General features: G+C 48.6%; 1 protein-coding gene across 2 annotated transcripts in view; it reads right to left on the bottom strand.

Moving 5' to 3' along the window:
* Positions 1–2769: 2769 nt before the first annotated feature.
* Positions 2770–24275, bottom strand: part of ACVR1B (activin A receptor type 1B) — a 34704-nt gene continuing 13198 nt past the window's right edge. For both annotated transcript variants that reach the window (XM_046011720.1, XM_046011721.1), the window contains 8 exons: positions 20418–20657; positions 19351–19599; positions 15936–16166; positions 13230–13397; positions 11876–12032; positions 10531–10655; positions 7465–7595; positions 2770–5966 (listed from right to left, as the gene is read on the bottom strand). In XM_046011720.1, coding sequence (XP_045867676.1) covers positions 5841–5966; positions 7465–7595; positions 10531–10655; positions 11876–12032; positions 13230–13397; positions 15936–16166; positions 19351–19599; positions 20418–20657 — 1427 coding nt within the window. In that variant the 3' untranslated portion in view covers positions 2770–5840. The remainder of the gene's footprint in view (positions 5967–7464; positions 7596–10530; positions 10656–11875; positions 12033–13229; positions 13398–15935; positions 16167–19350; positions 19600–20417; positions 20658–24275) is intronic.

The following is a 24275-nucleotide window of genomic DNA, read 5'->3' as shown; positions in this document are numbered from 1 at the left end:
GGCTCTCGGCCATATTCCTTAAATTCCATCCTGTCTGACCATGGGATGCTCAACGACTTCCGGAGTGTGGCATCAGTTGTTTGGCTGAACCTGTCTAGACGTTGCTGTGAGGGTGTGCCTTCGATGTGATTAACGTTTAAATCAGCAGATTTTGAATAAAGCAAATTACCCTCCTTTATGTGGATGGGCCTCATCTAATCAGTTGAAGGCCTTAACTAGTTGCAGTCCGTGAGGGAGAAGGAATTTTGCATCCGGAATGCCTTCGGATCCAAGACTGCAACATCAACTCTTCTCTGGATCTCTAGCTGTCGGCCTGATTTCAAACCTGCCAGTCCTCATGGTGGAGAGTCACTTCCTTAAAATATCCATCCACCCAACCATCCATCCATCTATCCATCCATCCCATTGGTTGGGTTTCTTTGGAGAACCATAGTACACCATTTCCCCCTCCTGCCACCTTCCTTATGCACCCCTCCTATGTTCCCGAGTGTCTCTTGAACTCTGCTGCTTTACTTTTAAATTTTGTTTTGGTTATATTTCACAAGCATGTTCTCCAGCCTGTAAAGATCAGAAGACAGGCCCTGGTGGGGACAAAAATTGACAATGTGTGAAACAATAACCCAAGTGATACACTATTCAAAAGAATTCAAGTCTCCTGTGTCATGGGTCCTACAAAGGCGAAATGTTGTTAGTCACTGTCAAGGGCACACAAAGGGGTACCACATGGTTGCCATTCTTTCAGGATGGTAAAGTTGAAGCTGCAATCTACAGTATAGTGGGTTTTCGGTCCATGCCTGGCCAGATGACAGATTCTTCACAGGATGGTTTTTTGATGGCGTTGTGATCCCCTACAAGCCATGTCACCTTTCTTTCAACAAAGAAATGCAACAGTCACAACAATACCTTGCCACTTCAGAAAGATATTTGGACTTGTGCTGTTATCTCTGTCCGCAAATGAATTACGGGGAGGGCACAAGGACAATTTATTAGCAGCTAATCCAGGTTACCGGGATATGTGCCAAACTTAAAGCCAATTTTTAAATTTTTTTTTTTTTTTATTTGACAGAGAGAGATCACAAGTAGAGAGGCAGGCAGAGAGAGAGAGAGGGAAGCAGGCTCCCTGCTGAGCAGAGAGCCCGATGCGGACTCGATCCCAGGACCCCGAGATCATGACCTGAGCCGAAGGCAGCGGCTTAACCCACTGAGCCACCCAGGCGCCCCTTAAAGCCAATTTTTAGAGGTCAGTTACTTGATTTTCTCCAGCCCACTAGTCTGACAGGAGAACAAATGGAAAACTCTGGATAACAATCAGAATTTTTATTTTTTAGATTTTATTTTTAAGTAGTCTCTACACCCAATGTGGGGTTTGCACTCAACCTGGAGGTAAGAGTCACATGCCCTCCCTACTGAGCCAGCCAGGTGCCCCAACAATTCGATTTTTTAAATCTTGACAGGTTGGAGCCATGAGCACATCCTCTGGTAAAACTTAATAGGGCAACTTTACAGGTCCTGCACTTGAGTTCGAAAAAGCAGCTTCCCATGGGTGGGATGAAGGAGGTGGTTGGGCTTCACTCAACCCATGAGATGGGAGTCCCGGGGTCTTCAGATGGGACCCGCAGGAGTCAGGCACAGTGTCATTTGTGTCCCAGTCTGCACTTCAGCTAATGCCCAAATGGGATGCTACGTGCCCTTGCCGGCCCCAGGGTTTTGCGACATTCAGTGGAGCGCAGCTGGCAGGGCAGAAGAACATGGAACCATGCGGGCAGGACAGCACACAGGCCAAGAGGCCACAGTCTGTGGTCAGACACCCCAGGTCCAAGATCTTTTCCACTCCATGAGCTCCACGGACAGCTTACTGACTTCTCTAGCCCTCGGTTCCTAATCCACGAAGGGAGGAGAGTAATGCCCACCTTGCACGCTCTCTGAGGATAAAGGCAGTGAATATATGTAAAGCAAATTTTGGGGCACTGCTTAGCACTGAGTGTCAACATTAGTCAACAACACTAACTGATGGTAATGGAAGGGACCTCCCAGGACGAGAGAGTAACAGCTCTCGCCTGCCCTTGGAGAAGACGCCCGGAGGCTGCCTGGCTCCCCATAAGGGGCTTGCTACTGAGCAGATGGCCTGCATGGGAAGGCGTGGGCCTCCCAGTAAGTGGCAGGGGGTGCAGGGGAGCCCAATGCCTGACACCAATGGACCAGGTGACCTCTAGGGTCCCAGCTACACTTGAGCTTCCATGACCCCGAGGACTTGATATCTTGGGTTCCCGTGGCCTAGAGAAAGGCATTCACTGCTGCCCACATGCTAAAAAGCCAAGCAGCCACTGAAGATTCCCATCTTCAGATCACCTACGTGCCCCCAATTCACATTTATTCTCTAATTGACAAGGGGGAAAGCACAAACCCAGCAGAGCTCTTCAGCTGCCTTCAAGGCTAGGTGGTTGGTGACGCACCGGGATCAAGACCCTCTTTTGTACAGATGAAAAGGCTGAAAGGCAAAAGCAGTTACAGACGAAGCCTGAGAAAAGATGAGTGGTTTGTTCCCGCTCCCTCGTCCAGGCTAGGCCAGGTTACCTGCCGTGTGTCAGAGAGGGAAGAGGGCTGTGTTCAGACCAGCTCCTCTTCTGACCCCGTGACCGTGACCGGCTGTGACTGGTGCACGTGGGAGGGTAGCACCACCTCCTCGCGGCTTCTGCCCCCTGCCCTCGCCCCCGGCCAGAGCTGGGCAGTCAGGCTACACACACAGAAGACAGCCGGCACCAGGAAAGCTCTGTGAATAAAACTTTAATAATGTACAGCAGAAATTGGACAGGCTCATTCTTATATTAAAACAAAAGATTTCCTATATTACAACTTATTTACATTTGCATACTGAAGAGGTAAAGTGTCTAAGTGGCTATTTTACAGTCCTTTCTAATAAAATGTACAAAAACAAACAGAAGTACCGAGAATGCCGTTCGGGGGCCTTGATGGCGACGTGAGAACGGGCTTGGACTTGGTCTGTGAATCCAGAATCCAGAGGTGCAGGTAGCCCTATGGATCAGGGTTAGCCCCAGGGGCCAAAACCACGGCTTTAGGCTTCAGTGTCTCCCCAGCTTTCCAACTCCTAACTCCTGGTGTTAAGAGCAGTGGGGAAGTGGGTGGGAGCTTCCCCAAAGACTGCTGAGTCTTCCCCAAGGTGTGGTGAGGCCAGAAGGGCCTCCCTGGGAACAGGCCAGTGGCTTGGGAGGCCCTGGGTCGAGGAGTGTTGGCAGATCCCAGAGGCTGGTTGTGACTGGGGCACGGGAGTCTACGTTCCATCACCACCTCTACCCTGCCAGGTTCTGCTGCAGGGCAGTCAGGCAGGGGATGGGGGGGGGGGGGCATAGGGATCAGCAGGGGTGGGGAAAGAAGGTCCCCCTAATGACACAATTGGTATTCAAGGGAAATTAGTCAGTAGCCAGTAAATTGGCCCAAAGGGTGAGGCAAAGATCTCCTTTAATGCAAGGAAAGAAGCAACACATCGGGATAATAAATAGGAAGACCAGGAGCATTTGGGAGACCCATGTAAGCAGGGAGAGGCGCGCCCCTCCTCCACAAGCTTTGGCAGAAATCACTGGGCTGGAGGAGGGCCCCACTCTCAGGCTGCATACATCATGTGCCTCCCCTGGGGGCAGGAGGGGTGCTTAGAATGAATGCAGTGATTTAGGGTCTTACTGCCCACCACCGGGCTCTTTGGGGCGGGGAGGCACCCTGCTCCTTGGTGGTCTTCTCTGCGAGCAATCATTCCAGGCTCAAAAGGCTCTCAGAACCAACTATACAAACATCTGCTCTTGAACCAGGCACCCACTAACTGGGGTCAGCCCCTTTTTCAGTGCTCCAGGAGGGGGCCCACACCTGTCTTGCTCATGTATAGTATTCCAAGTGCCCAGCACAGTGCCTGGCACACAACAGGCACTTGGCAAACATCTGGTGAATAAATGCTGGAGGAAAAGGTGCAACCAGCTGAACAATGCGAAGGCTGCTAGGGCCCTGATGCAGAATCCACTCACAGAACTGGGGGCGGGGGGGGGGGGGGGGAGGGGGGAGGGGCGCACAGTGCAAGACAGACTGACCTCCAGGGCAAAGAGGGAGGAACTCTCGCTGCTCAGTGGGAACAGGCTCAGGTGCAAGGACAAACATTTCCAGTGTGACTGAGCTGTGTGCGTTTGATTGAAGTTTTTTTTTTTTTTTTTTTTTTGCGGTTGTTTCATAGGAATTTCTTTAAAAACAAAGAGATTGAGAGGTAATCATCACATAGAGATGGTTTTCCTTTTATAAACACTTAATAATATTAAAAAAAAGTTAAAATTCAGACCCTTCCAATAAAATTAAGAAAGAAAAAGAAAGAAAGAAAGGAAAGAGAAGAGAGAGAAAGAAGGAAGGAAAAAAGAAACAAACAACCTAAATCACTCCAGTTTAAAAGTTATGGCTTCAAAGTTATTATATACCTAAGATATGCTGAGCAAATCACCACCCACAACCGTGCTTCTAGACATCATTAAATACTATACTCAGGTTAAAAGAACAGATTTGGCTCGGGCTGTTCCCTTTCACAGGGCCCCTGAAGTGGGTGCAAGTCTCACATCTTCCCTCCACCATAATCAGATAATCCAGTAAAAGACCCATGCAGATGCCTCCCTCCCACCCCGGACTCCCTCCCCACTCCTTGCCCCCCGCTCCCTTCCCCTCCCTAAACCCATCGCCACCAAAAATATACACTGCTGTTTCCAGAATCTGGGATATGAAAGACAGATGTGACATTCCAATCTGAGTCCCAGGATCTGGGCTTCAAATCCCTTGGCCCTTCCTGCTGCCGCTGAGGACGATGCCCTTGGGCTGGCTCATTTCCCACGGCTGCCACTGACTGCACCGCCTGAGACTTCCCCCAAGATTCTTCCCCCGCCCACCCCCACGCCTCACATTTGGACCCAAAAGCCTCGCCTGACATGGACAACTGGGCCAGCTTTGGTTCCACGGTCTGAAGTGGAGGTGTTGACATGGAGTGGGTGGGGCAGCCTGCTAGGCAGGCTAGGCATGAGGGTCCTGGGACGGGGAGGGGCGGGGAGTAAGACCTCTGGGAAGGGCACCAGGGAAACCAGACGCTGCTCACTACCGAACAGAGGCACCAGCACGCAGAGACGGCATGACAACCACACCCCCGACCTGCACATGCACAGAAAGCTCAAGCAGGTAAGTGCGCACCGACAGACACACACATACACACACACATATGTGTAAGGGCGTGGCACGGACCAGGCACAACAGGGGACGCACCTCGGCACATGCACACACACACGGCTGGACAGACAGGCAGCAGATCCCGTCTCCACTGGCGGGCCCTCCAGATGTCCGCAGGAGGGCGGAGGGGAGCCTGGGGCCCAGAGCTGCCTGTGAGAGGGCGCTGTCCTCTTGGTGCCTCTGGGCCACCTCGGAGTGCCGGGGTTGGTCCCTGGAGGAAAACCCTCAGTGCTGCACGGCACTGGCGCCCTGGCGACACTGGGCTTCGTCCAGGCCGCCCGCCAGCGCACCAGGGTTGCGGGACTTCCCACCACAGCCAGCTCGAGTTGTGGCATCGAGTTCTCCGCACCCTTCGCTCTCAGAGTCTCCATGCCGTTAGGAGGTAAATATAAAAGGTGTCTGTGTCTCAAACCCAACATGGGAGTGAGGGAGTCTCCCGGGCTCGGTCCCTCTTATGGGCCAGGACTCCTGGCCACAGAGGGCTGGGCAGAAACGAGAGGTAGGCCTCCATCGTACGCTCAACGCGGCAGCTCTGCGTGTAGTTCCCGCTGCCCAGGACTGCGTGCAGGGGAGGGAGAAGCTTAGATTTTCACATCTTCCTGCACGCTGAGCTGTGAGAGGGTCTTCTTAATGCGCAGAGCGGTCAGGCGGGCCGCGCCGTTGGCATACCAGCACTCCCGCATCATCTTCCCCATCACCCGTAGAGCCTGCACAGGGAGACCCAGAAGGCATCAGTCGGACCCTCATCCCTGCCCCGGGGAAGGCCTTCCCGACCACCTTCCTGAGCCCCGGGACCTCCGGGGCAAGCTTCCCTCCCCTCTCTTCCTTGGGGGCCAGGAGAAGGCTGTGCCTGGAGAGGGGAGATGTACCCTGCAAGTGCCCTCGGCCAGCCATCACCAGGGTGCTCTGGATGGGGGTCCCGGAAATAGCCAGGGCTCCAAAAATCACTTCTGTCAGGCTGGAGAGTCCCTCTGCATGATTCTGTCCTAAGTGGTTTTCTAAAGCAGCACTTGAACCAGGCACAACAGGGGCACCTCTGGGCACGCGCACATCTGCGATCCCACGGCTCACAGGCACAGACTGGGGGTGAGGAACAGCAGCAACGGGGCCCCTGAAGGCAATCCTGTCAAAGGCGAATGCTACACTGCCACTGCCTGGACTACACAGGCGACCACCATGGTCAGGCCAAGAGAAGGGCTCTGGAAGGTCACCTACAAACCTCTACTGGTTCCTGAGGGCCACAAAAGTCCCCAGTGGCTACCCTAGGCCAGCGGTTTTCAAAATTTCAAAGACTGACTGAAGGGCATGTGGAACAGGGGCAGTTAAAGACCAGCTCTTTTAAGCTCACCCTCATCCTCGGAAACCCTGACCTGAGGGCTCCAAGGAACATTTTGGAAAATGCTGCTCTATTATGCAACAGGAAGACATCTCCTCAAACGTGAACCGAGTGATTTTGTTCTTAAATGCACCGATGCCCCCTAGTGGTTTTAATGCCTAAAAGCAGCGCCAGGAGGGTCAAGGAGGCCCACCTGCACTTGGTTCAGCAAACCCTGCTCCTGGGAAGACTCTAAGACCCCAGAATGCCATGTTTATTAGGAACCTGCATTACAAATCTGCTCCCATTTCAATTCCCCCCCAAAAGCTGTCTCCGCCCCACTTCAGATGCCACCTCGCCCAAATTCCAACCCTACACAGCCTCCTCCCTTCTGAGTTTTTAGAAAGGCCACCTCCCTCACAGGCATGCCTTCTCCCTAAGTCCTGTCCTGCCGTTCCTCCACATCCAGGCTAAGCTTCTTTACTGGATGCCTATTCTAGGACCTCCCACAGAGCTCAGCTCACCCCTGTGGTTCCAGAGCCATTTTTTTAGTTAGACAGGTCTAACGCTTCCCGCTCAGTTTTTGTTTCTGTCTCTTGTTGACCACCTCACTTGGCTTATCCCCAAGACACAGATTTTTTTTCTAGGCTGCCGATTTGCAAGGGAACCCTACAGGGACCAGGACAAGGCACCGTGGCCCCTCAGGGCTTAGTATACGACAGCACATGGTTGTGCATAACTGACACACTCAGAGGTTACCTCTGGGCACAGCCTCCTTGTTGGGAAACCCTTTTTCCTTTTTTTTTTTTTTTTTTAATTAGGAAACCCTTTTTCTAAAGTAGAAAAATCAGGCAGATGGTAAAGCCACAGGAGGCAGGGAAGCTTCCTACCTCATAACTCTGCCACCAGTTGGGGATGTTGGGACGGAGCTTCTGGTCACATACGACCTTTCTCATTTCCTCAATGGAAGGGTCAGAGGGCACTAAGTCATAATACGGCAGCTGATATTCTTCATGGACTCCTGGGAGAAAATAAAAATATCCACCTGAGTTATCAACAGAAGGAGAGCAGTACTCAAAAACCTACAACAACACTTACACTGTGATCTATAAATACCACTTCCTGCTAAGAGGAGCCAGGGCTCCCTGGAGAGGTAGGTGGGTGGGTTCCAGGAAGGGGATAAGAGATACGGGAGATTAGCCAGGAGTATCTTTTCCATATGAAAAGCAAGCAAACTATCAAAGACTACTAAGGTCCTGTCAAAAGGCACAAACTTGGAAAGCTCCCCTGTGGCCAAAGATGAGAACATTTAAGCAAAAGTAGGACTAATTAATCACTTCAATGGAAGCAACTATTTTAAACCCACCAGTTCACGATATTAAAAAAAAAAAAGGGGGGGGGGGAGACACCAAAAACCTCAGTCACCTTTGTAGAGGGAACAAACTCACTATTGCCCGACCCTGAGATCATGACCCGAGCCGAAGGCAGCAGCTTAACCCACCGAGCCACCCAGGCACCCTATTGTTTAAGTTTTAAGAAATTAAAAAAATTAAAAACCTAGCTAATATTTCAGGATTGACAGTATCAGAATATTGGCATTTTTCAACCTCTAATCAATTTGGATTTGGACAATGATCACTGATGGCTGTTAACATCACAAAGAAGACAGAACCAGCACTATGTGCCTGGTAACAGAACAACTTTGGGGGAAAAAACTGTGTGTGTGTAATTCTCATCACTAGATGTAACTATCACAGGAAATCCACAGGAATAGAAGAACATGTGAATGCCAGGAAAAGGTAACTGGCAAAATCTAGATAGGAAAACTACAAGGCAAATGACCTAGATTCTCCAATGGAGTAAACTGCAAAGGGAAAAAAAGCAGAGGGGTGACCCGTACATTATAAGAGACTTAAGATGTATGTCAGCCAACTGCAGCTGATGGACATTATTTGAACCCTAATTTGAACAAACTATTTAAAAAATCTGGAGACACGTGGGGAAATCTCAACCTGGACTGGTTAAATAATACTATTCACTTTTTAAAGTGTGATAACAGTGTCATGTTTTTAAGTTCTTATCTTTTAGAGTTACAAACTGAAATACTTTCTGTAATAAAAAGCTAATTTAAAAATTCCAAGGTAAAAAAAAAAAAAAAAAAAAAAAAATTCCAAGGTAACTTTCCCTGCCTTTTTCCAGGAAAAATTCTACTGTTCTGAGCTAGTGGGGCAGATCTATAAACAGAGTCTGACTTGGTAATTATCTAAGGAGTAGCTGAGAAACTATGCTCTGGCCTCAACCTGCCAGTGTCTGGATCCTAGCTGATTAGTGTGACCCTGGACAAACTACCTAATTTTGCTGTGACTCATTCTCATCTGTAAAATTATGAAAATAATAGTACCCACCTCTTAGGTTCTGCAGGACAGATTCAGTGAGTTCATACACAGTGAGTGGTGAGTAAGTATCATTATTACTAGAATACTCAGCCCCAACTTCTGGGGAAAAAATTAACTTATTCACAGTTTAAGACCTGTGTGACCAGATTTTTCTTAAATCTGTTTTATCTGTATATAATGATCCATATAATAATAATAATTATTAAGCACAGGCAGGCAGAATGGCAGGCTGAGGCAGGGGAAGACGCAGGCTCCCTGCCGAGTAAGGAGCCCAATGCAGGACTCGATCCCAGGACACTGGGATGATGACCCAAGCAGAAGGCAGCCACTCAACCGACTAAGCCACCCAGGAGTCCTGAGCACATGACTCTTAATGTCAGGATCATGAGTTCAAGCCCCACGCTGGGGGCTGGGGCTAAAATCTGCTTTAAATTTTTAAAAATGTTATATGCTCAATTCCATGAATAACACCTGGGTGCCTGCTCCATAATGTGAATCCTCCCAAACACATGAGAGATGGAAAAGGTGAGTAAAACAGAAGAGCGGTCCACCGGAAGACTTATCAGTTCTTTTAAGTTCACTTAATTTGAATTTATTTCATTTCCATTGACCTGGAATCTTTTACATCAGAGACAAATGGCTGAGGGAAAGATTCCTGAATTTGTTCACATGGCAGAAAAGTTAGAAGTCATTGTGTAATACTGATGTACTAAGCTAATGATCCAAAATGTTTCCTGCTAGATCTGATACTACCTTTTACTGGATTCTGATATGGGGGAGTAGGTACAAATGCCAAAAGTGTAAGAAACAATTACAGAATAACAAAACTAACTCGTTTTGAGAAAATCCTGTATGTTAATAAACTTTCTGTTCCAAATTCAGAAATTACCACCATTATCTGATCAGCACTATGGCCTGAGAGCTGGTGTCAGAATATACTCCCTGCCTCTCATGGAAAGGGAAACGCTGCATTAGTCCTGGGCTGTTCCTTCCCGGGGGCTTTCCCAAACTCTGAGGATAAGGACAATGTGTTTAAAAAAAAAAAAAAAAAAAGAAACAAACAAACAAGCCAAATAAGCCTCCAGAATGGTTACCACAATGTAAAACACTATTCTACAGGGGCACCTGGATGGCATGGTCAGTTAAGCATTCAACTCTTGATCTCAGTTTAGGTCATGATCTCGGGATCCTGGGACTGAGTCGGGCTTCAGGCTGGGCGTGGAGCCTGCTTGAGAGTCTCTCTCTCTCCCTCTGCCAACCCCTGAACCATTAGCGCACTCACACTTTTCTTTCAAATAAATAAAAATAATTTTAAAAACAAATACAATTTTGTAAAAAGCACTATGCAACAGGGTCAACACACCTTTAGTACAACCACGTCCAAGATTCCCTCATCCTGGATGAGGACCCGAGGTGTGATGGGCTCTGGCACTAGACACCCAATAGGTTGTAAACAGAAAGGAGGCACAGAAACACCAGCTCCCTCAGGTGAGCACCCTCAGTGGATCCGGCAAGCTGGACTGGGAGGGGGGAGCAAGAGAAGACAAAAAAGAAGGGTACCTCCAGAATTGCATCTCCGAGCAATCTCCCAATACACAAGCCCGAGGGCATAGATATCAGCACATTTGAAGGAGTCGAAGTGCTTCATGTTAATGGTTTCATCGAGCACTTCTGGCGCCATGTATCTGCAAGAGCAAAGGAAACAAGATCACGCCGAGAAAACGATGATTTCTTCGTTTAAATCCAAGTAGTGATTCAGGGGCCCTCTGAATGTAGAAAGGCATCACCCCAAGAATGTTCCTTGGGGAGCAGGAAGTGATCAATTCTCTTTACTGCAAATTCCCATGTTTTGGATTCGAATCTAAACACTTCAGCCGGGGCTGGGTGATACTAGGCCGCTCTTATTGTACCTCTACTTTTTAACCATCGAGATGTAAGCGTGTTTTGCATGTTCTGATTTCCTGGCAGTAGTATCTGTTCTGTGGATCACAGGGCACTAACAACCCATAATGTCTGGTGGTTACTGGGGTCTTGGACTTTATTAAATGTAGCCACAGTGATGGGTTGAGTTTAAATTTCACTCTTCTTCTGTTATCTTACCTAATTACAGATAAAAGTGAAATTAATTCTAGGCGATTGTTAAAGTCTTCCTTGGTTAAGTAGTACTACTCGCCACTCCCCTCACCCCTTAGTACCCCCCCCAACCTGAAGGCCAATCGGGGGTCACCTCAGGCTTCACACTTTGGGGCCTAGGTAGCTGTACTCATTCAGGTCAAAAGGAAGGAGGAAAGCAGCAGCACACCTGAGTGAAATTCACTGAAATTTGGCAGATAAATAGATCTCCTCTTCTGTCCCATTACAAGACCGCTCCGTTTCCAACTCATGAAATCAATCTACAATCGTAATTCCTTACTCCTTCCTTCACTTCTGTATGAAGCAAGAAGCAGGCCCATAATCCTAAAGGTGCCCCCACTCTCCACCCTAGGTCACCTCTGCTCGAGGCGGGCAAACCTGCTCTGACCCCAGAGCAGACATACCCCTGCGTCTGCACAAGCACCCTTGGGACTACATATTCTCCCTCCTTGTCCCAGCCAAGTCTGTGGCCTGCCCCGTCTCAGATCTTTCTCCAGATTCTCTTGCTCTGCTGCCTCCCCTGCCCAACACCAAGAACAGCTACATGTGTCTAGTTCTTTAGAGCTGGGCTCACGGCACCCGTATCTGTTGGATGCAACCAGCACAGCTTTCCAGTGCACGGGATGGGGCTTCGATTCAGCTTCCACTGTCGGAGAGCAAAGGCCACACCTCCATGTCTATGTCTCTTTCTCCTTTGCAGATGGGGAGATGGGCGCCCATGCGCACCTCGGTACAAGGGCAGGGCAAAGGCAGAGGCCCGAGGCCTTCCTACCGTTTGGTCCCCACCCTCTGATTTGGGGCGATGTCAATGGTGTCCGTGACCGCATCATGGCGGACAGCCAGGCCCAGGTCTGCGATGGCGCACATGCCATTTTTCTTCACCAGGATGTTCTTTGATTTTAAGTCTCGGTGAGCAATTCCAGGCTTCCCTGGCAGAGAAAAGAAAATATGGTCTTTATATAGAGAGAGCATATATGTTAAAAGCATAGACTCTGCAGCCAGACTGTGTGTGTCCAACTTCTGGCTTTGCCTTCCACTAACCCGGTAACCCTAAAAAGCGACTTAACCCGTCTGCACCTCTGTCTTCTCATCCAAAGCATGAGGCTACCCCAGTCCTCACTTGACAGCTATGTGAGGACGACACACATTAATGTGGGTAAGTGAAGAGCTCAGTAGGACATGCACATTAGTGATTCTCACTCCTCCTCCTCCTTTCCTTTCCCTGAACTGATATGCTCCAGGATAGAACTGCAAAGGAATTCCAAGAAGAACTGCTGTACTGGCTAGACTCTCACTGTTAAAGAGGCGAAGAGAAGGCCTGCTACTGTCACACAGTAGCCCCACAGGGGCTAGGGCAGGATCACATGTTAATGGTTGGTTTCCAGTCAGGGCCAGCAAGAGCCATTGCCCTGGTCAAGCAGAAATCAGGGAGCACACCCACCACATGGACAAGAACCACGATCCCCTAGGGGCGCCTGGGTGGCTCAGTGGGTTGAGCCTCTGCCTTGGGCTCAGGTCATGATCTCAGGGTCTCAGGTCCTCTGCTCAGCAGGGAGCCTGCTTCCCCCTCTCTCTCTGCCTGCCTCTCTGCCTACTTGTGATCTCTCTCTCGGTGTCAAATAAATAAATCTTTAAAAAAAAAAAAAAAAAGAAGAACCATGATCCCCCAAAAAGCTGATGTCACAGTCAACCTACAAGAAAGCTCGAGGTCTGTTTCCTCCAGAAAAACCTTCCTAGGTTAGAAAAAGCCCAGTGTCAAACCCACCATGCAGTCTGTAAGCCCTTTCTCCTCTGGGCTCCATTCTTTGACATGTGTGTGGAGACTTCGGGGATGACAGAACACTAGCTCACCACTCAGCAATCATGCCCGGCCAGCCGATGACAAACAATGAAAACTTTATGTTCCAGAGCCCTGGGGGAATTCTAAAGACAGGGGTGGAAAGACCCCACTGGAGACACCTCTTGTTCTCAAGAGAAAACTCAAACCTCTCTCCCTTAGATTGGGCCACAGTTCTTGAGGCCCACCTCCAACCGCCTCAGTAAAAAGGTGTTCTGGAAACAATACCTGATGGTATCGGCTTTCAAAGTCTACTCAACTTCCCGGTGTTCTGGCGGGGTCCACTCACCTTGGGTGCCCACAATCTCCATGTGCAGGTGTGCTAGCCCGCTAGCCGCAGACAAGGCCAGCTTAATCATCCCCTCAATGGTCACCGTGTATCGGTTAAGATAATCAAACAGGGAGCCATGCTCATGGTAGTCTGAGACGAGCCACAGCTGTGTCCAGGTGCCATTATCTGCAGAGAACCACAGAGGAATTCTGGAAGAGGCACAACTACCAGCAAAATGGTTAAGGCAGGAAAGAAAGAAGAGGTGAACAACATGAACTCCCAACTAGACACCTAATTTCATGGTGGCCTCCACATCTCCTGAGGCTCCCCCTCTGTACCCGTTTCATCTACACTTGTTCACCAGTGTGGGGATCCAGGAAGGACAGAAGAATGATGTTCTTTCTTAGACATGCTCCCTTATTTCTGGCAGGTGCTGTCAGAGTCTGAACACGACCTACTCATCTACTCATTAGACCGTGACTGGCTGCACCCGCTGTGGCCAACAAGGAAGGCTTCGCAGACCCTCCTCTGTGCTCCACGAGCATGTGTGAATAGCCCAGCCCCCCAGCTGGCTCATCCGTAAGGTTCCTCTCAGGCCACCGCTCCTTCCAGGCCATGAGCTCTCTCTCTCTGGGAGAATAGCAAAGAGCTCCTTAGTGTGTTCTTATATTCCAGACAAAAAAACATGCTTTTCAGTGCATGAAGAGCACAATTTCAAGTATTGCTGAAAGGTCACCTTATCCCCAGAAGAGCAATGGAAGGTGGACAGCACGTGCTTTTCTATGGGGTCGGGGATGAGAAACAGTGTGTAGTAGGAAGGAGGAAGGAGAAAAAGAAAAACCCAAAGCTGGTAATCTAATTAGGTTATGCTGCTGTCAATAGGAAGATTGGAAATTGGATTGAGATCTCCAAATTCCAGGCCGGTGCTAGTTCCAGGACACCATACTATATATATATATATACCATGCTAAAAAGGCAAAAACGAAGGAGTCCGATTTTTCTTCCTCCCTTGGCCCTAATGTGAGTTTTTACAGCCAGATCCCTATTCACACGGGCTGCCAGAATCAATACAGGGAGTGGCTTTTGGAATCGTACCAATTCTGGCTTCTCTGATTATGAACAAGGAGCCCACCCAACAAACCGCTCTGGCGCTCCAACCAGCCCTGAAGTTGGGAGGACCCTGGCCGTAAGTCAAAGTTAGAAGGGAAAACATCTTCTGAGCCTTTAACCTGTATGTAAAATTGAAGTGTTCTCAAAAGATGTTGCTGTTTTAAAAAAATAAAATAAAAAGCATAATTTACTCAGAGGGAGTAAACATGCTCTCTTCCCCTTCTTCCCCCGTGTTTGAGTCCGAGTGTCTTCCACTTAGGGGCAGTTGGGGCCATACGACAATCCCCCCCCCACCCAAGCAATGCATGGAATTGGCAGTCTGCTGTGGTCTTAGGAAGGAAGAAGAAATACTTAGCATCTTCCGCAGGCTTTGGAGACACTAACTTCTAGAAACTGCCATGTCATGGAGCAGCCTGTGTCACAGCTGTCGGGGCGACTCTTCTCAAATGCACAAGCAAACACCTCCCGGTCTTTCCGACTTCAGGTGCGCTACCTGCCCACATGCCTGCCTCTCCCTCTCTCTGGAAGCTGCAAGGACAAGGCCCAGGATTTGCTCCCTGTGACGATCAAAGCAGCTGGCAGAGGTCTTCCCCCACAGTGGTCAATGGCTGTTAATGAATTAATGACTGAAATGCCAAGTACTCCCCTCTATCTCAGAATAAACCGTAAGGCTCTCTAGGAGGCCCTTCACAGTCTGGCGGTGGCAACCTCTCCACCCACATGACCTGCAGGGTCCCAGACACCCCTCACCTCTACATGTGTGTCTGCAGTGCCCTTCACTGATTCTTCTTTCTGACGGACTCCTGACACCCTGGCCCCAATCAAGCTCACGTGGGACCTCCCCGACCCCCATCTCACTCCCAATTTTTGCTCACTGGAAGAGCTTTAGACTGACTGGCTTTAGATTAATCGATTAGCTAATCGATTACTATGAGAGTCTAGCTTCCTAGAATTCCTAGAATCAACTATTCGTTAACCTCTCACTCTGCTGGTCAGTGAAGCCCTCAAAAACAAGGATATGCCTGGCCACACAACAGAGACTCCAAAATTAAAGGAAAATGAGAAGGGAGAGGAAGGAGGAACCAAGGGACTCCAGGTCCAAGCCGACCAAAAGCGGAGCCTGAAGACCATGAGGAGGTGACACTCGGTGGGAAGCCAGGTCACCCCCGCTGTGCTGCCCGCTCCACTACACTTGTGGCCACTGCCAATTACATCACAGAATATGGACCACACACTTTTCTGGGCTCTCCTGCCCTGGCAGGGGGTGAGGTCACAATTCTTCATACCAGTGATTTTTAAGGTAAATTAACTGGAGTCCCTGCCGGGACTACACTGGGGTGAGGGGAAGGGGTGTTAGGAATGTCGAGTACGCAGGCAAGGTGAGGGGCTGATCTTGTTTATCTGCTTAATAACTTTGCTTGCTGAAGAGCCTGGGTTTTGGTGTAAGCTTCTCATAGAAGAAAAGTTGGAAGGACTGTCAGCTTATTTGGATTCTCTTTCTATGGGAGTAACTCTGAAGGCAGTCCCACAGCCGTTCAACTTCCCCAGTGACCCCCTCCCTCTGGGGCTACTGCTGGCTCTGGGACCCCCCCGTACCCAAACCCGGCTCGTTACCTTTATTGTCAGCAGCAATAAATCCAAGGATGTTTTCGTGGCGCAGCATGACCGTCTGGTATATCTCTGCTTCCCGGAACCAAGACCGTTCTTCACGAGAAGAGAAAATCTTCACAGCCACGTCACCACCCCTCCAGCGGCCACGCCACACTTCCCCAAACCGGCCCTTGCCAATAATCTCCTGCAAAACGATGGTTCGGGCCACTGTGCGCTGGACAAAAAGGGGCAACCCTGTGGACCAAAGGATGGAAAGAAGGCAGATATTGTAAATTCGCTGAACTTTGCAACTCCCACTCTCACTGCCACACTGGAAAGGCCATTACCGCACAATGCCTCCAATCCACCCTTGTCCACTGACCAAGGACAGCTGTGGCTGCCCTGCACCATGGCTAGGTGAGCAGTCAGAGGGCTAAACCAGGCAGCGACTGGCAGTGAGTGGACACAGAAACGGAAATTCATGAGATTAGCTGCGCCTTATCTAAGCAAATTTTCCTTTCAGTTAGTATGGGTGACAGATTTGCACACGTCTGACCAGATTTACCAACTCTGCAGCCGGCCTCTTGTAGGCCAGTCCACCCATATCTGCTTTATGCTAACTGAAGAGGAAAGAGGGCAGAGAAGAGGAAAGAGTGCTGGAGGACTGGGGGTGCCTCAGGCAGCTCCACTCTGTAGCCACTAGAGGGCGGTGCTGTGTGGCCCATGAAAGCCCAACGGGCCAGGCGGACTTGCCTGCCTTCTCACCTCTCTCCAAAGCTCTGCTCACAGGTCAAGCTCCAGATACGCAACAAGAGACAACCCACGCTTATCCTAAGAGTAACTTTACTGTCTTTCGCAGGGCTCATTTACTGCTTCATTTGCCCCCTTCAGTAGTCTCCCTATCTATCCAATCACAGTTACCATCAGGACTGACTCGGAACTCTCTCACATCCTCTCCCAGACCAAATAAACATGTTATTAATCTCTAAGTCCTGTGGATGTGAATACCATTTACCGGAGGCTTACTGTGCACCAGGAACTATGATAAAGCTTTAGATAAATTATCTCATTTCCTCACAACCACCTATAAGGTAGATGGTGTTATTATCCCCATTTTACAGATGAGAAAACGAAGGCTCAAAAGGGAAAGTTAAGTAATTTATTTAACTCATACAGGCAGCAAGTGGCAAAGAAGGGATTAAAGTTTAGAACTGTCTGCTCCCAAAGTTTATGGTTTGGTTTTGTTTTTTTTTAAGATTTTATTTATTTGACACCAAGAGATCACAAGTAGGCAGAGAGGCAGGCAGAGGGAGAGGGGGAAGCAGGCTCCCTGCTGAGCAGAGAGCCCCATGCTGGGCTCAATCCCAGGACCCTGAGATCATGACCTGAGCTGAAAGCAGAGGCTCAACGCACTGAGCTATCCAGGTGCCCCCCCGAAGTTGCTTTTAACTACAACTCTGTAACCACCAACACGTCTCTCACATCAGACCCCTCCTCTCCATCCCCCTGCGCCCAGTTCTGGCCCTTCTTTAAAAGACTCCCCAACTGGTCTTTCCGCCTCCCCTGTCTTCCTCCTCCTGCCCTGCACACCCACACATAGCCTTGCCTCACCCTGCCCTCCCTAATGGGGGGGCTGGTGAATGAGTGAACTCACCCTCCACACCACTGCCAGAATTCCTTCAACAGGAAAACATGAATGTTTACTTTGCCACATGAAAACTTCCGGAAGATGCCTCTTGCCTTACTGGATAAAGGACAGCATCCAAGGTCCTGCCCACCCGTGCTGAGCTGCCAGTCCCCACCCCTCAGTGTGGGCAGGGCATACCTGTCTCTGTATTGTCCCCGGAATACATGGTGAACTTCTGTGCCTTTTTGTCCTTTAGCTCAAGGGGTTTTCCTTGGCCTGGAATGTTCCCTGTCTTCTTCTCCTAAAACCTCCAACTCCGTCTTCAAGGCCCCTTTAAATGCACCTCCCCCATGAGACCCTTTCCCAGCAATCCCCATCTCTTCTATCTGATCCTGGGTCAGCCCTTTTCATCTTTGTTTACCTTGTGTCACCCAGAGGGCCTTCAACACGTACATGCTGAAGGGAACTGAAAGCCACCTGAGCACTTATCACTTTAAAAACCACAGTATTAAAAGGCCAAACACCTTCAAAGCTTTGCATATTTGGAATTAAGAAGGGACCTGAACAAGGAGAAATCGTTAATATTATCGTTTTACTCCAGAGGACTAAGTTATGACCGTGGACCTTCATTAGCTTCAGCTAGTTCTGATCTCCAAAAGGACTCCAGAAAACCCAAGCTACCCTCCTGTGAAAGCAAATCAAGTCGTGGAGTCAGTCAGGCAGTTCTAACCACTGCCCTACCTCTTTCAGCAAAGAACAAGACATGTATTTTCTCTCTTCCTAAAAATATGCAGCTTTTAAATATATCCATCATTTTGGCACTCTCTACTGCAGAGCTTAATAAAGGCAAAACCACTGAAATTCAGGAGATGTCACAGCTCAAAGTATTCCTTGTGTTCAAGGAGGAATGTCTGGCCATGACTGATGGCATAATTTCCCTACGGAACAATAGTCTTTGTCACACGGCAAGGAAACATACGTAAACACACACACAATTCTCACAATATGATTCTGTATGTTTTAGCCAGAATGGCAATAGAGTCCTTTGCAGATGATTTTTTTTTTTAACAAGGACAAAATACCACCATCACTAAAATGACTGTCTTCATAAAAAAGACTCTTTGGTACTCGTTTCACATCTACTAGGTAGCTGAGCTATGCCCTGAGACCTGAGCAACCCCAGTCCCTTTATCCTGAATTCTAGGCTCCCACCAAGGTCCAGGGTTCAGTTCAATTCCCTCGTCTAAGACAGACTCGGTTATCAATAGGCCGTGCAGGAAACAAATGGTACGGATCCCATGCTGCCAGCCCAGGCTGCCTTTACGTAACCCCCACCAAAAAACCCTTGGGCAACTGGTACAAGTCAATGATTCACCAAACCCCAGCTCTCAGCTTTACTCAGTGTCCTTAAACTCCCCTTGTGGTTGCTCGGAGATCAATGATTAGCTATCACCACCTCACAGAAACCCGGCACACTCCTGTTTCTCCAAAGGGGCCCTTCCATTGAGCACTCCACTGCTCAGCTGGAACCAGGTGAATTTTAATAGATGTACAGTTATAAGACTTGAAGAGAGGCGGGGTTTCTGGAATGGAGAGTTTTGCAGTTGACCTTTGGAATCCCAGGGAATGAAAGCTTTTCTGTGGACCCATTATCTTATTATATATCAGACTCCAAAAGAAGGGGAATTAGGAAGCCAAATGCTTTCATGCTGGCAGAGACAAGCACAGCGCCCAGCCTTCTTCATAAACCGTCTATCCTGGGAACTGGTGACGAAGACCAACCACAGACATAATCGCTGAAGGACTCGGTACCTGAGCCAGACCCTGATGTGGAGAGATCGTAGACAAGATCCTGGAGCGTCTTGTCTTTGGAGAGACACATCTCACATGAGGGATCCTCCATGTCCAATCTCTGGCGGTTGTGATAGACACGCTGATGATAGTTAATGACAAGGAAAACAATGATGATGATGAGAAACAGGAGGAACACTGGGCCAGCAATAATGCCCACCAGCTCCACAGGGCCCCACATGGAAGGGTGCTCAGATTCCTTGAGGTGACCTGGGTCAAGTGAGAGAGGAGAGGGAAAGAACACAGTAAAAAAGGGGGAAAGCTCTGACCTTATCTGTCCCCAACACCTCCCTCTACGTGAAAAATGCCCTTTCCCTCTGCCTGTGTTCAAGGTGCCCTTGACCTCCCTGGTCTTACCGGGCTGTCTGTTTGCCCGGTGCTCTCAGATGCAGTCCTCTCTAATGGAGGAGCCCTTTTCAACAGTCCGACTCACAATCCACTCTGTCATCCGCAGCATTTCATGGGACTATCCCGCCTCAGTGCCCCAGACAGAGGCCAGCTTCTGCTCTTCCACTCGTAACAGCTGCTTTAAGCCCTGCAGCTTTAAGTCTCTCCTCTTCTGCTCTCCCAGTAATGCCTTCTATACGGTACACTTGCAAAGGAGTGCCAGCTAATAATACTTCTCAGCCGTGACTGCTGTCCTTCTTTTCCAACTCCGGTCTCTCTTTCCACCTTGCCATCACCCTCGGCCCGCAGCCGCCTTCACGGAGCTCAGGGGTTGTCTCCATACGTTCCCGTAGGGATCCTTGCCTGGCTCTCCCATTCCTCACCAGCTGACCACAGCTGCTCAGCCAGCAGCCAAAACGCGACTTTCACTTCTGGGACTACCCTGACCATCTGCCTACCCCCGACCTCTTATCCATAAACCCGACTGGGGAGGAATCCCACCCCCTTGTCACCTTGGAGAACATCAAAAAGGTACCTTCACCTATGGCCAAACAAAGGGATTGGGAAAGAGCAAAGGATGAGATGACAGGGGTGCCCTACTTCCAGGATGAGCCAATAGTCCAACAAGGTTGTCCACTCACCACTGGGCACCCGCAGGTCGATCTTGTTGCAAAAGTCAGTATAGCAGCAGTGGGTGTTGCGGAGGTCCTCAGAGCTCAGGCAGTAGAAGGGTTTCCCGGCGGGGACCAGCTCCACTTTGGGGATGCAGGTGCGCACGTGGTGCTCCATGCCATCCAGGTTGAAAATGGAAACCATGCAGGCCCCATCTGTCTCACACGTGTAGTTGGCCTGGAGGCAGCTGGTACACGCACACTGCAGAGCTGCAGGAGATTGGGGAGTACGCTGACATTAATGGGGAGATCTCCTCCTAGGTCCTTTTCCAGACTTAGCATATAATCCTTTAGCACACCTGATGTTCCCAAATAAGGAGCTTTTATAGAGACAGGGCACGAAAGATGACACCATCAATGGGAGCACCAACTTTTCACCTGTTTATTCAGCTCAGAAACCCAGCTTCCAAGTTCCACCATTTTCTTCTAAGTGCCCTATCTAATGCCCATGAGAAACAGAGAAACCACCTCTTGAACTCTGTCTTAGACTCATTATACATTATTTTGTAGCTGGGAATGAAGTTTTCCTTTAAACATAGATCCCTAAGGACGAGAAGAAGGCCTTGGAGAAGAGAGGACACCACCTCCTGCCCCAATCCTACATCCTCCATCCACAGTCACACAGGCTCCCTCACTTGATGGTGGCTCATCACTCCATCCCCCTTCTCTGGCACCAGGCAGGCCCACAGTTTTCTGAATGCAGCACGCTCTCACACATTCTTTTGCTGCAATGCTTTTTTTCCTGGCTACTTCTCACAAATCCTTTAAGATTCAGCCTGACCATCACTTCCCGTGAAAAGCTTCCTGCCCACTAGTCCAATATTCTCCTTCTCCCTTTGGTGCAGGTGCACCTCTCATGAGGGGCGAAAAGAATAGTCTCCAATGAGGATAATATTAATGCTTACCTCATAGAATTATTGGGAGGATCAAATGAGCTGATGCATAAAAAGTGTTCAAAATTAAACCTACTCTAGAAGGTCCCTGGATATCACTTGAAAATCTTGTATATGTCTATAAAATATATAAATATATATAAATATATTTTACACACACACACACACACACACACACACGTGCTCCCCCCCCAAAGGCAGTGTGTGCAATCTTATGTCTGGGACTAATGAGTTCTGCTGGGTGTGTTTTATACCTAAGTGTGCACTACTGACAGGAAATTACTGTAAATGAATTTGGCACCTCTGAAAGCCAGTTCAGCAGCCCTGGAATCTGAAATCCTTTATTTATCCATCTAACAAGAATAGCACAGACAGCAGCAGTTGGTTCTCCCCAACACTGTCTCCCATGAGCCTAACCCAGCCCTGACCTCTCAGAACAGGCAGGAGCACGGCTGGGACACTTAGGCTGGGACTCGATGCTGAATGAAGCATTCGCCCACAGGGAATGGAGGGGGCAGCCCACCCAGTCCCACACTGGACATTCATTGACTACTATCTGGATACTGAGTGGGAATACAGTCAAACCAAGCCCCCTAGAGAAGAGACGTTTATGACCAATCCCATGAAAACCTAGCCTGTTGTAACTCACCCCTTCAGGCTGTAAACAGTCTATCTTTGTCTCTTCCTGCAAGACACTGGAAGGCATCTCTCAGCTTTTCAGTTCCAAAGACAGATTCTAAATATCTCCGTGCCCAAGCCCCCTTCCTCAGGCTATATAAATGATGCAATTCCTGGCCATTCCCACGCCCGGAAACAAAGGGGAGCACACACTGACAGGTACGCGGCCGCTCCGGGGCTTCACGTAAGGCCTTTGATCAGAGCCCTTTCTTCTGGGAGAAATTCCAAAACACGCAGCTACCTGCTGAAGGGTGAGGGTAGTGTTCTATTTTAAGGGCAGGAAGTTTAAAGCAGGTCCCTTTAGACTAGAATCCAAATCATAAAAGCAATTTTTAAAAATAAGTTCTTCCTAAACTTCGATTCCAACCCTTTTTAGACACAAGAAAGACGAAGAAACCTCCTCATTTCCCCCCAAATACCTCTTTGTGCTCCCTCTTTTATTCTTCTTGCTAACTTAAATTTACTTCTGCATCCCTCTCAATACTCAAGCCAAACCTTTTACTCATGCTGGAGTCCTGACCGGCCATCCAAGGAAGCTGACGCCCCTCCCTTCTGTGTCAGGGAGGACATTGAGGCACAAAGGGGTTCCCCGTGGAGCACACACCTCTCAGTACATGTGCCCTGACATCCAGCAAAGAGAACAGCACTGGGGCTATTTTGGGAAGCAAGAAGGGAAAACGAACAACTCCAAGAGGGCTATTCTGAGCACAGTGGGACACACAGGCCAGACCCGTAGCCGCCTTTTAAGAAGGAAAAAAAAAAAAAAAGCTCACTTCAGAGTCTGTCAATTAGCAGACAGGAGAGCCGAGAGTCTCTGATTCCAGATACTTATTCTCCCTTCGTTGGTTCATGGCCTCTTTCACAGTGATTCATTCTGGAGAACGAACACACCCACACGTGGCTCATTATTTTTGGGAAGTACTTAAACAATCTTGGTGTAAGACAGGAAAGAACAAAAGTGGTGAAATCTATGTGAGACGGGATGAAGAACGGAACTGGGAGCAGGGCCATGTGGGTTTGTGATAAGAAATTAGGCAAGTCCCTGAATCTATCTGGGCCTCAGCCGCCTAACCAGAAAATACCATTTATCTTACAGAGATGGTATGAAGATTAGCCAAACATCCGCTAAGTGCTATGAGTGTTCGGAGAAGGACTCTCTCGGCACACATCTGGGTACCTCTATGTATTTTACAGAGTGAGGGAGAAGTCTGAAACAGATATATCTTTAAGATAACCATCACCACTGCCCACACCCCTGAAAGTCTTCAGTTACTTACCACTTGAGCTACAGCGGGGTTATGATGGCAGGAGTGGGTCAGAAAGACCCAAGGCTCAAATACCAGTTCTAACACCAATCACATGACCTTGAGCAAGTTAGTAGCCTTCCTGCACCCCGGTTTCCTAATCTGTAAAGTGGGACTGTTAATAATCGCTTTACAGGACTATGCAAGAACCATACGAAATAATACATTTTAAAAAGAGCTCGGCAAGTAGGTGCTCAATCAACTTTACTCTCTCCTCTAAATGTAAGACTCAAACATAAACAGACACACACTCAGGCATGCACATGTACAACGTCTCTTTAACCACTAATTAGGAAGTGGCAAGTTACAGTAAGACCACAGCAAGCGCAGCAAGAAATTGCTATGCTAGCCTCAGCTCTTCCAGGAACTAGCCGTGTGGCACTGGGCAGGTTACTTAAGCTCTCTGAACCTCATTTTCCTCATGATTAATCAAAAAGAAGACAACGAACTAAATGACCTCTAAAATCCTCCAGCTGAAATCTGAATCCAGTTTGTTTTTAAATTTACATTGTTTGGATCACTGATCTAACACTGGGAAGTTCCGCTTTAAATTTTATATACTTTCTCCTGAACTTTAAAGACAGACAGTAGGGCTAGTCTTCTGTTAATATTCATTTATCAAAATAAGTAATAAAGTTATAAAAACATCTGAATTTACTGTAAATGTACTAGTTCACTAAATCAGAAACCTAACCGCGATTTCTTTGAAAAGTTAAATCTGGCCTAATGAATGCTAATAGTCCTTTATAATCTACTTCATAGTGACTCATCAGGTTAAATCAGTCTACAAATACACACACACACAATATATATATATACCTAAAACTCTCTGTATTCCACAATTAAGGAGTTAGGTAGTAGAAATAACACAATTTAGAAAACCAATCACAGAGGAGTAACAAAATCACTCGCGACACAACCAAGTTAAAAAGTGGTCAGAACGAGAAGGCACC

The sequence above is a fragment of the Meles meles genome, chromosome 7, assembly GCF_922984935.1.
Source record: "Meles meles chromosome 7, mMelMel3.1 paternal haplotype, whole genome shotgun sequence".
NCBI classification, from domain to species: Eukaryota; Metazoa; Chordata; class Mammalia; order Carnivora; family Mustelidae; genus Meles; species Meles meles.
Note: the sequence above shows the minus strand (reverse complement) of the source record. Positions and strands in the feature narration are given on the sequence as shown.